Source organism: Halichoerus grypus, chromosome X (assembly GCF_964656455.1).
Source record: "Halichoerus grypus chromosome X, mHalGry1.hap1.1, whole genome shotgun sequence".
In the NCBI taxonomy this organism is placed as follows: Eukaryota; Metazoa; Chordata; class Mammalia; order Carnivora; family Phocidae; genus Halichoerus; species Halichoerus grypus.
In genome coordinates, this window is record NC_135727.1 from 121,863,219 (window position 1) to 121,876,119 (window position 12,901).

A 12,901-nucleotide genomic window follows, 5' to 3' on the forward strand; every position below is an offset into this window, starting at 1 on the left:
AGGAAACCCCAGACTGCCTTCCGTGTCCTCCTCTTTTTCCACCCCCAGGTGCACGTGTCCAGTGGGAGGTCACTGGGGATCCCCCCCACTGCCCGGGCCAGAGCTCAGCCCTCAGAGTGGCTTGCTTGCCAGCCTCATGACCAACATGATGACCTTTGTAAAGTACAGATCAGATCCGTTCTAGTGCCTTCCCTCCCCCGCTCCCCTGCCTCTGGGATCAGCAAGGTGTTCACCCTACCTGATTCCCAGCCTACGGCCCCGGCCACCTGCCTTCCTTTCCCTCCCCCACTCCCCACCCCCAACACACACACACCCTGTGCTCTGGACCCTCTGTCGGAAAAATCGCCTCCCCAACACCCTGACAGTACCGTTTTCCTGTCTGTGTGCTTTCTGATGTTGCCAGGGATGCTCTCTCCCTTCCCTGTTCTACCTTTCCCTTCTCTAGCCTTCCCTGCTCTTATCCACCCTGCTCTGCCCTGTCCTTTCCTACTCTTGTCCTTCTCCACCCTTCCCTACCCTCTCCTACCTGGCGGTTCCCAACCACACAGCAGTAGCCAGCTCAGCTCAGCTCTGAGCTGTCCCCACATTCTCTTTCTCTCCTCTCACCTTCTTTGTTGTGATACTAGAGGGCTTGCAGCCGGTAGGGTCGCCCTGGTTTAGGAGGGTTCTCTGGGGCCCATCAGTCTATGGGTGACTCGGAGACGGGCACCGTCTCTTGTGAAGTCTTGTGCTTCTTGTAGATGTTAGCACTTGGAAGGTGATTCCATGCATGCTTATGGAACTGGCTGGAATTCTGCAGAAGACGTACAAATGGTGAACCCTGTGAAACTACTGTTCTTAGTCAATGTTAGCAATTTTGTGTGGTTTGATCTAATATGCCCATTTTGTGTGTTTGCTATTCCTGTTTTGGCTTTCAGAAGTATTCTTCCCTTCAGTCGGACTGACTTAACTCGGGGGGCTCAAAGAATATTTTTCACCTTTATGAGCCATCTCCCATCCTACTCATTATACGTATCTGATTGTTCTGGTCAAACATGGAGGCATACCCCAGAAATGTTACAAATGTATACTCTTCTTTCTTGCTGTTAACAATTTTTCTATCATGCTTTTTCCAACTCAGATGGTTTTTCATAAACATCAGTGAGATTTTGAGGCTATTGGTAAAGGTAACTTTAAGAATTGTCCTACGTTATCAGCCTCATGAAAAGAACATGGTGAAGTTATGAACAAGGCAGAAATGGTGACTTGCTCATTTGCATAGAGTTCTTCAAGGGGAAGGTAGATCAAGGTATCACCCGGAGAATTTGTGAATATTTTGTCCAATGGTTTTGATTTCTAAGACTGTGATACAGAACCAGAGTTGTCCTTAAATTGAAAAAGTCTTCCATGTTAAATGTAGAACCTCTTCCGTATTCTGCCTTCCCACTTTAACAACATCTAAGAATAATATTAAGTAAAAGCCAAAAAAGTATTCTGTTCTGCCAGGTGTGTAACTGAGTGGTTTTGCTAGACACTTTTAAAACAAAACCAATAGCATAGCTAGTCATGATTGTCCCTTTTGGTGCTGGATTGAATTTTTTAAAAATTTTGTTCTGGACACATCATCAGGTTTTCCCATGGACGTAGTTAGATCACAAATGAATCTCTTTCTGACTGTCTGAAGTTTTAAGCTGCCATGCTCCTCACTGATCTCGCCAGGAGACAGGAAAATTGGCCAGGGCCATCAGTTAAAGGAATAGTTGATTGTGGGTATGGACTCCTAGGAGGATGGCTCAAGTGAAAAATGAGAAGTAAAATCAGAAGAAAATGTTGGAACAGGCTAAACGAGTTTTCAAAATCTTTTCTGGCTTACCAGGAGCCAGAGGTATTGAATGTAGAAGGTTTGGGGGATTATCTCAACTGAGGCATTAAAAGATCAGGTTGTTGGAGGATTTTGATTCAGGATCTTGCACATTTTTTTTTTTTTTTTTTGGAAGTGTTGAGCAACAAAGCGTCAGAGATTTTTTGGAAGAGATTTTTTAGGAGAGGGTGGTCTCTAACTTGTCTTAATGTTTGCTTCTGAGGTGGGTGCTCAACCCAACCAACTGGAAGGCTGTTACCTGTCAGAGAACCCTTTACCCTGTGGTTTTCAGTATTCATCCCTGTAGTTGACTTGAGTTTCTATAAATATCTTTAATAGAGACAGTGAAGGTAAGTGGGTCAACCAAATGCTTAAATCATGGTACAGAAACCAGTGATGCTTGGAAACATACGGCTCATGACCAAGATAAAGGCTTTTCTATGCTTGGATGGGTTGAGAACTATGGTCCCATAGTATCTGGATATGCATGAAGGCTCGTGAAACCAGCAGTCAGTCATTATCGGCACAATAATAGCCTTTATGCTGAACATTTAGACTGCTCTTGAAAACACCCTTTTGACTTTGAGGGAGAGGTTCTAATGAATAAAAGCTCTATATAGAAATAATCATGTCCAGTAAGAAAAACCATTCTATTTTCATTTTCATTCCAAGAAGTCACCAAAATGTCAGCTAGATACACTTGTCGCATGTTATGCTTACTTTTAAATATGGAGGGATACCTTTTTATGAATTGGGCTTGAGCTCAAGGGTTTCTCTTTCTGTCACGTGTGTTAGTTGTAGACAGGGAATGGGTTATAATTCTAATGCCAAATTTTATATAGCTATTGTTAAATCCATGCTCTGGGTTTTCTTCCCTCTTAGGTATTTTTTTCCTCCCCTCTTTGATATATATCTTATGATACATATCTAATATATATATATTAGATATATTTTAAATGTAGCCAGCTACTAGAGATTGCGTGAAAGTCAAATACTAAAGAAAGTGAATAAAACAGAGGCCATGGGCTGGTCCTCTGCCTATATTCTGCCAGGGTCAGGTAAATGAACTTCAGTCAGCCTGTGATGCCCCATGAAGGGGTCCCTCCGGGAAGGAAGGAGTTTGCAGGGGTGGAAGCCCAGCGTTCAGCGGAGAGAACTGACATCCCGACCCGCTGAGTCACGTGGTGGGAGGGGGCTCTGTCTCTCTCTCTCTCTCCCCCTTCTCTTCCATATCCCGTCCTCTGATGTCACAAGTCTGTTCTTCCCTGGGAGAGCTGATTAGCATTCAGTGGGTGCAGTTGGCCGGGAGCGAGCGGCGCGGGGGCCGGCGGGCGGGGGCGCGGCTGTCCCCCGGGAGCCGCAGTGGGACGGGGCACAGGATGGCCGTGTTCTAACTGGGATCCTCGCTGACGTGTGGCCGCCGGCTCCTTGGCAGCTGTCTTTTTGGACCAGTAGGCAGAGGGGAAACTGACGCTGACGAGCCTTTTGCATCTTGGAAGGGACTGCAATCTACTGTAGTGAAGAACAGAACCTCTCAATCACGCGGTGTAAATAAGAGACGGAGGGGAGTCCAAAAGAAAAGGAAGAGGAGGGGAAAAGTGTGTGTTGGGGGAGCGGGGAAAAGCATTTTTGGTGGATGGTATGAAGCCAGCCATGGAAACTGCAGCCGAGGAAAATACTGAACAAAGCCAAGAGAGAAAAGGTACCCGGCACTCTGACAATAGCCTGTTTCAAGCTTTTCACTGGGGGGTGCTTTCAAAGGGGGAGCCCGGTTTTGTGTCTCTCGTAAAATAGCTCTGAAACAATCCCTCTGGCATGGTCTTGCTTTCAGGGTGGTTTTTGCCTGTAGGCTGATGTTAAATTAATAGAGCAGCCTTTCTTCAGCCCATTCCTGTTCCAAATCTTCCCACCAAACGTGGGATTTCCCAGGATGTCCGCAGTTTGTCACCTTGGGTAGCGGAATTGGGGAAATGGTCTTTTTTTTTTTTTTCCTCGTTAATATAATGAGTCATAACTTAGGTCCCCACGTTCTGCATGTTATACTCCAGGGGCATGGAATGCATTGTTTTCTGCTAATGCTGGGGAGGATCTGGAGGGGGCCGCAAACTAAATATGCTTTGGTTCCGCTAATGCCGTAGTGATGTTGGACGTTTTCTAGTTAGTTCTCTCATTGAAAACGATAGTAGTCTTTCCATGTATCAGGCCCTGACTGTGACATGTAATAACCATTTACAGTGGGAGCTTCAGAGAGGGGACGTCAGCTCTGTCACCCTGGTGCTGATGGAGAGGGGTGGAGGGTCCTCTGCCATTTATGACTTGGAGATTTGGAGGAGGAGAATTGGTAAAGGTCCTGTCCCTAAAGGGGAATCTTACCACAGTGTTGACATAGGGAATGGCCTTTTTGGAGAAATACGTGTTTTGCAGTAAGAAAATGACCGAAAGTAGAAGCTAAAATTCATCTGTCTTTTCCTAGATAAAAACTGGTCTCGAGTGCGATAGCCCATAGAATCCGCTCAGCCACTGTTAAATTACAGTGTGAGACGCCGCTCACCTGTCTCCCTCGCCCAAAGTTACAGACTATCCTAAAGGGGCAGGAACATAGTCTACACCTGCAGTGGCTCTAATACCACCAGCCTTCATGCCGAGGGTATTTCCCACGGCCCTGGGATCGACTGACAGGCACTAAACAATAGTGATTTTCCAGGGCAGGAGCACAGCTCCCTTTTACTTAGGAAGATGTTGGTTGAACTGTCTGAAATTGCTGAAGTAGTCAACCATCTTACACCTACAAACATGGCAATTTCATGTATTTGAGCCTAACAGCAGGCTTGGGTAGAAGCTGCTTGTTTTTATACGGAATTTCTTCTGTACACAGTACTTTAATAAGATTGTATCCTAAGCAGCGCAATTTCATTTTTCCAGTTAATTAAATTTCAAAGTCTGATAAAATCTGCGTAACAAATTTGCCATTTTAACCATTTTGAAGTGTGTATTTCGGTGGCCTTAAGTATTTTAATTTTAAAATTGGCAGTTTAATTCAATCCCCGCATGAAACCTACCTCGCCCCCCCCCAGCAAAACAAAACAGAAACCTTGCCTTTTCTTGTATGTATATATTTTTAATTTTATTTTAATTTAATTTTTTTTTAAAGATTTTATTTATTTATTTGACAGAGACACAGCGAGAGAGGGAACACAAACAGGGGGAGTGGGAGAGGGAGAAGCAGGCTTCCCCCTGAGCAGGGAGCCCGATGCGGGACTCGATCCCAGGACCCCGGGATCATGACCTGAGCCGAAGGCAGACGCTTAACGACTGAGCCACCCAGGCACCCCTATATTTTTAATTTTATATGAGTGACCAAATAGCAATAAGAGAAGCTCTGGGGAGTATTTATGAAGCTGAGGACTGGAGATAAAAGTAAAGATTGATTTCTGCAATGATTAGAGATGAAGTTTGTGGGGCGTAATCATGTAATAGCGTTGTTGGGGGGACGCCTCTCACAGTTCACCGCAATGTTTTCCCAAAACAGATGATTTCATTTAGTGCCCACTTTAATACCATATTAATACCAAACATGTTAATGGTATTCTGGCAAATACCATATTAATAAACCAAAGTAACCATTGATAAACCATTAATAAAACCATCTTGGTCTCTGCAGAAAACATACCTTTTTTTTTTTTTCCCCCCTCCAAAAGCAAGTGAGGGGCATAAGGCCAGTATGAAATCCTTACTGCCCAGCTCTCTATCTCATCCTCGTTTAGTCCCATGGACTGCTATGATTTTACATCAACTAAATCCTCTTTAACACCGAATCCACAAGCTGTACTACATCTATTGACCATCTGTAGGCGAAAACTCGTTAGTGAGTTAGCCATGGTTTCAGAGACAAAATTAGAAGCAAGAGATGATGCCTGGAGGAACTTTAAAAATTGCCGACATTGATAGACACTAGCTGTGGAGGTAATTCAAACATGCCAGGTGAATGCAAGCTGTTGTCAGGTGTAGGGTTCAGGCGTGAGTCAGCATCCGGGCCCGGGCATGTGTGTGTCCGCTACCGCCCCGGGGGCCGTGGTCACTAAGGGACCCGTCGCCAGTGCTGATTTGGAGGATGACTTATCTGCTAATCTTCGTGTAGCCGAACAAGTTCACGGGCCGGCTGCACCCAAGTCAAAACCCACACAAGTATCACCTTTGTCATTTCCCATTGTCAGTCTAGACACACACGGGTGCGCGCGCGCGCACACACACACACACACACAGGCATGCAGTGACAGTCACAGAGGTTTCTGCCTGCTTGTCACTCCAGTATTCCTTCCGATCTCATTTGAAATTTATAAGATAAGGGTTGATTTCCTTGAAGTGTACGTTTAAAATTTTGACATCATTGGAGAAGGCATGATATAATTCTTGAGTTGGTGGATCTGTTTTTTTGTGTGTGTGTTTTTCTTTTAAGCCTTTCAGCAAGGGATTTAATTTCCGAAATTTAATCCTATACATTTTGTCACTTCCCACAGTTTTTCACACACGTCTATTTTTTGCCCCTCTGTTCCCCCTTTCCCATTAGTTTTTAGTACTTGGTGCTGGGGCCATACCTACTTCTTAATTTGGGGGTATTATTGCCCAGTGGGAATTCTAGCTTTGGATAATTACTACCTTGGAGAATTATTTGGATTAATATTAAGAATAGAAATTAAACTTAGCTTTATAAATTGACTTCAACTTTTTTAGTTGGCCTCACTTCCTTCGGCAGGACAAAGAGAGCTATTTCTTTAAATCAGGAGGACTTTGTTCCTAATTTAAACAAAAATAATCCAGATCCTAAAAGAAAATACATATGTATATGTGCGTGTGTGTGTTTGAAACTGCCTCATGGCTTTTGCCCCAGAACACTACTAGATGATCAAAATTCCCCAGAAGTATTCAGTAGATACCCAGAAATGTTTAAGGAAAGCAAGCTGGTCTTCTCAGATGACTGTAAGAAATGCCAAGTTATTACAAATAACGGTTTTTACATTAGAAGCATTAAATTGAATCGAAGTGTAAGGATTGAGTAAACAGATTCACTGAAATGGAATAAGTGGAAGGAATGAATAAGACAGAGTCAAAGGATCATGGGCCTCACTAATCAAGAGATGGAGAGCTAGGTTTCTACTTATTTCTGTGGAGTATTACTTGATGTCAATTCATTTGTGAAAACCAGTGCATCTGAAGTGCTGGGAGTGCTCAGTCAAGGGGTAGAAAAACAATTGAATCAATCGCTGTATTGTGTGAAAAAAATCTGTGATGCTAATTATTTTTATTACATGTAGGAAATTGGAATCTACTGAAACAATTATTGCCGAGCTAGTTAAGTGCCTAGAATTACTGCTGAAATAATTTTGAGAGTTCCAGGCATCAAACCACATAGGAAGAAAAATGTAGTAAATTGGAAATAGTGTGTAGTTGGAAATAAATTCTAGGACGTAAGCACCATAAGAAATGAATTCAGATTGTTGACCTGTGTAAAAAATTAACACATTCATTTAAATTTTTTGATCAAATATAATGTCTTACATGTTTAGATTTGGTTTTGTTTGTTTTAATTTAAATGCGTGTACTTTGGGCCCTATCTGATTTTTTTTTTTTTAGGAAGAAAACTCTTGTAGAATATATGGCCTGTGAGCTAAAAAGCCTGAGGGACACATTTAACATGTTATGTTCTTCCTGGTGATGTAGAAATGATTTGATTTTGAGATTTTTATTGACAATTTCTAACTTGATTATGTGAATATGGTACAGAGAAAGTTTTAGATGCAGTTTTTCCCTCTAAGAGTCTGCCAAGGAGGACATTTGAAGAGAGGGTGTCTGGGGAATAGGCTGTAGGGGAAGGCATGGCGGACCAGATGGTGCCGGACGTACGTGGTAGGTATAATACAGCTTGCTTTTACCTTGTTTTATTTCATTTTTTAGAAAGTCAAGGGTGGAGATCTCAATGAGCCATTTAGTGCATCTCCTACTTTTATATTGTTTCCATTAGCGTATTTTTCAAGACTTGGCCTGGCTGTTTCATTAGACAAAGAATTCCGACCCATTTCTGGAAATTCAGAATTGCCTTCCGTGAAATTGGGTGGAAACCTCGAGTTCAGATTGTCATGTTACAAATCGCATTTTTCTGTGACTTGAAACTACGAGTCGATTTAGAGTAAGTCATCTTAATGACATGACTTGGGAGCCTTGTTGTATCTGAGAACGTGTGAAATAGCCAGTTAGCATCCCCACGAAGTAAATTTCCCCTCACTGGGACTTGGTGATGAATTGGATTGTTCCAGCGACACGCTCTTGCTTTTTTTCTCCTTGGGACCAAATGTACAGCCCTGTGAGAATGGCCGGCCCAGAATAGGGGTGGCTGTGGGACGGAGGAGCACGGCGACAGACACTCGCTTGTAAGAAAGGGAGGCTCCAGTCTCAGCTGCATGAGTGTACCTGGTTGTTCATTCATTCATTTAATAATCCTCTCCTTTGAAACATCGTCCATCCTCTATCCTCCCAGCACACGGGAGAGGAGTACAGGGGCGCTTAACTCATCTTAGGGACCATTATGTATATAGCAGGGTCTTGGTTTTAGGCATAATTTTGCCATCTCGGTGGCAGATTAAATAGCAGGACGACAGTAGCAGAGGGGAGAACTTTCCTCCTCAGCCAGCCCGGGGACCTGTCTCTTCCAGACATGTGTAAAAAGAGAAAATAAACTAGCTTTCTCTTTTGGAGGCTGATTTGATTAATTGCGTTGACTTCTTTCTGTATCCGAGCCTTACTAGGCACGTTCGGTAGCCAGGGTCAGCCCGCTTCATCCATGAAGGGCCAGACAGTAAATATTTTAGGCTTTGTAGGCCACGCGGTCTCTGTGGTAGCTACTCAAATCTACAGTTGTAGCATGAAACAGCCGTGGCTAGTATATAAACCAATAAATGTGGCCAAGTGCCGATACAACTTTATTGACAAGAATGGGTGGCCGTGGCTTGCTGACCTCTGCCTGGTGTTGTTAGAGCTTTCCCTTAATATTTGAAATAATACCTCAAAATGAAGGACGATAGACCCAGCTTTCAAAGACCTTGCCTAGGGAGTATGGTCTTTCGAAGGAAGCTCAGTCTTTGTCACTTAGTTGCCTCCGGTCTGCAGTTCAGTTACTCCATAGCCTTGTCACAGGAGGACATCACACCGTCTAAGTAACTGGACCGAAAAGGTACAAGGCATTGCTTTGTTTTCCTTTCCTCAATTCCCCGTTGTTTGTTTCATACCCACCTTTGGTGAGGACCACCCACGGTTGTGACTGTCACCATCAGCCACCACCGCGCCCCTCAGCCCCAGCTGTACTTTTGTGCTGCTTCCAGAATATAGGGCGGTCTGCTGCCCATCCCTGGCTTCCGCTCCCTAAGGGGAACATTTGCAGTCTTCCCTCGGTAGGGCCTCAGCCAGGACCTTCCTGGCTGTGTGCGTCCATTTTTCCCATTTTTTGCCAGTTGCCCAGCATCGTGGCAGTGTTTTAATTAGACCATTCAAGCTGAGGCTTCTCCTTGCAATCCTGTGACTCCCTCCTAAATGTTGGGACCCTGTCCTTTTAAACAAAAATGATACCGCTGTGCTCTTTGAAATTTTGGCATTAGTTTTATATTTCATGTCTCCAAGATTTGGCTCCAAAATAGAAAATAGACATGATTTTCTTTTCTTTCATGTCTAAAGATTTACTGTTGTAAAAAGGCCTTCCCAGAAGTATTGGAAAACAGCCATCCACTTGCTGACCCCATCTCCACATCTGCTGGAGTAGGAGTATTTTTACGCTGAACTAAGCATGTCTGGCATGGCCGCCATGTTTTGGTCAGAAAATAGAGAAGCTTTGGGCAGTCCATGGTTTTTTATTGTCCTTGCCTAGCAGCCTGTGCCTGATTGCCTGTCTGTAGACTTCCCCATGCATGAGGAGATGAGAACAGAGAATGGATGTATCCTGGGCAGAGATGCAGGGAATTGCATGGCCTGGCTTGGGTGAGGTCAGTGTGGTGGGGGACCTGGAGGTTCGTTTCTTGGTCCACAGGGTCCCAGGGTGCTACCTTGCCTTCAACCAGATAGTCTTCCAGCAGACATTTATGGGGCACCTGCTGTGCTTTGGGCATGGAGAGAGAGATGTTTTTTTAGAGGATGATGAGAAATTTCCAGATCAAAAGTGCTCGAGCTCCTTGCAGTGCTCTTGCCGGAGGTTGGTGTGGAGGGCTCACAGCCACTTACCCTGCTTCTGGTTCTTTCCACCAGCCCCACTGGGTGTCTTGGCTCTCAGACAACGTAGCACAACCCACATCTGAGAGAGCATCTCCTGAGCAGTGAAGCAAAAATCTAAATCCAGGGAAAGTTGAGAGTTAAGTCCTTTCCAGAACCCCGAAGTAACCTCAAGAGCTTGGGACCTGAGACCTTTCTTGAGGCACAGAGGTACAGCTCACCTCCCCATTGACCTCAGCAGAGCTCTTGTCGGGTGAACCCCTGCCTCAGCAGAGGACGAGAAACCTGTAGTGGATGCGCGGGCCGCAGTGGGCCGGTCTGGTGGTTTCGGAGGCCTGCCCTCTGGAGTCACACGGCCCAGGTTCGTACCCAGGCTCGTCCTCCCCTGGCTGCCTGATGTCGTGGGCAGGCGACCTCCCTTGTCCTTGCCCTTGCTCTCTCCATCTGGAAAGCTAGACCGCTGAGAGCACCGAGCGCCCAGGATGGCTGTGGCCGACACCGTGACGGCTGCGAGGGGTGCCCTGCACAGGTCCGATCCTGCCCTAGCCCGCCTCGGTAGTGCAAGGTCACGACCTCCCTTGTCCTTGCCCTTGCTCTCTCCCCTTTTCTCCCCTTTTAAGCATCTTTAAACGTTTTTACACGTCTTTTAAGAGGCAGTTTTGCTTCCCCTTGACGCCATAAAGGCTTTCTCTGGAACACCACCTAGAAAAGTCTCCACTGGCCAGTGGGGGAGAACCTCGGGAGTTTTCGGGGGCCGTGCGCGCTGCCGGCGGGGTTCCCTGGAGGCCCTGTGAGCCTCTCCGCGGCCCTACTCGGGCGCTCGCCCTGTCGCCCCGCGGGGTGCCTGTTGGCTCGGGCCTCCCCCTCGGTGGTCCCGGGCGCCCCGTGGAGCATGCTGACCTGATCTGCTGATGGAGTCATGGCCCACACCAACGTCAGAATCGCTTTTTCTCCTGAAATATTGGTGGCCGCCCCACAGGGCCTAACCCCTTGTGCGGTTCTGTGTGATTCGCAGGCACAGACTGGCCGTAGTTGACCTTTTGAGCTCTTAGGGATTTTCAGATTGTGGCTGCGCTAGGTTCCCAGCAGCTGTCTCTGGGTCAGGCGCACTGCTAGGTAGGTATCTCTCCCACCGGTCCCTTAAGAAGTGGGAAAGAGAGTCCTGCTGTCAGCTAGGGACCCGAGTCCCCAGGAGGCCTCTCGTCACCATGTGTGTGAGGAAGCAGTGGTTGGAGCCCAAGACCGGCAGCCCTTTCTCTCTAAAACACCGGGAGGTCATTGGAACAGGATTTAATCCAGAACATTCTAGACTCCGAAGTACTGAGCTTAAGAAGAGCTGACAGAGAATACTGCAGATGTCAGTGGGAGGACGGGAGTTTTATCCAAGATTCAGCAGGCCATGGGGTCACTGGCCAGATTTTCAAGGCCGCTGCTGGGTACCATCACGGAGGGTAAGCCTGTGGTCACCCTTGTTCGTGTGGCCACAGTGAATGTGGCGCTCTGTGGGTCCGAAAGGGAAATACCCACAAAGAACAGCAGTCTTGGGAGGAGCCGGACTTCCACTGTAAATAGTGTCTGCCCAAAGTGAGCGTTGAGGGGCGGGGTGGGGGGACATCACGGTGACAGGAAGGAAGGAAAAGGCGATTTGGGTGAGTTTCGTCAACGTCAAGAACGGAGGAGACTCCAGCGTTCTCGATTCATCCTGCCTCGGTCGTCAGCCGGTACGGAAAGGTTGTGGTTTCAGTCACGTGTTTTTTAAACTCCTCGTTTCCTTTAACTATATGGTAAAAGAATAAATGCTGATATAGAATCTTTGCCGGAGATAGAGACACTGACTCTTTGCCACCTGAAATTGGCAGTGAACAGCAGAGCTGAAATGGAAATTGGCAGGTACCACTGGATGTACCCAGGCTCAAAGAACCACCAGTACCGTCCCGTGCCAACCCTGGGGGACAGGGCTAGCCCCTTGAGCAGTCCAGGTAAATACAGCCTCGGGCTGAATTCTAATAGCAAGTCAACTGTTATCTTTAATATTATTTGTAATGGCTCTTTCAGTGTGGTGCTATTTTATGTTTTGTTTGATGCATTAATTTGTTCGCAGGGGCGTGGGTGGAATTGGCCCTTGACGATTTTTTTAATCATCTTTTGTTTTTCTCTCCTCCTCTCCATTCCACCCCATCTTTGGCCTCTTTCTTCTCCCTCTTTCCCCTTTCCTTGCCCTCACCTCTTCTTCTCAAAGGGAGCAGTGTGCAATGACATAAAGCTTTGGGGTAACTCCGAGATTTCCAATGTCTGAACCAGTGACGGGGGGTGGTGGTGGGTGTCATGTGTGTCCTCCTCCACGGCACTAAGAACGGGGCCGGGGCGCTCAAGGAGCCTTGGCTCCAAGAGGACCAGGAGTGTCCCCCAATGGCTTCCCGGCCCCACTGCTTTGCAGCGCTCTGTTTGAACATCATTGTCTTTGAGAAGGAAAAATCCAAGCCCATGACATGAGGATCGGATAACTGTGTACTCGATCCCATCAGGTAGGTCCGTTGGGTCTGGTTTCCGGTTTCCTTGCTCACAAGGAACACTGGTCTCCCAGAACTGCTAGGTGCTAGGTTGGAGTGAGATATGGGGGGCCCAGAAGTGGGGAGAACGCCCACCCTCCCCATTCCCAAAGTCTACGCCTGTTTTAGGACCTGGTTCAGTTAGCTAAAACTCAGATGACTTCAAGTTACTTAAAATGTGGAGAGAAGGGGATGGTGGTGGGTCAGATAAACACAACAGGCTTCAGGTATTGCTACGGTTTTTCGTGATTCCTTAGTGTTA

The 12,901-nt window shown here is 46.3% G+C and overlaps 1 protein-coding gene across 11 annotated transcripts in view; it reads left to right on the forward strand.

The window, feature by feature from the left end:
- Nucleotides 1–12,901, forward strand: part of GPM6B (glycoprotein M6B) — a 155,247-nt gene that overhangs the window by 107,832 nt on the left and 34,514 nt on the right. For 2 of the 11 annotated variants that reach the window (XM_036123686.2, XM_036123687.2), the window contains exons 1-2: nt 3,196–3,542; nt 11,950–12,069. The exons of 5 other annotated variants lie outside the window; for them this stretch is intronic. In XM_036123686.2, the coding sequence (XP_035979579.1) occupies nt 3,482–3,542; nt 11,950–12,069 (181 nt within the window). In that variant the 5' untranslated portion in view covers nt 3,196–3,481. Of the gene's footprint in view, nt 1–3,195; nt 3,543–11,949; nt 12,070–12,901 lie in introns of those variants that run through there. 4 more of the 11 variants (XM_078064255.1, XM_036123685.2, XM_036123688.2 and 1 more) reach the window with 2 other exon arrangements.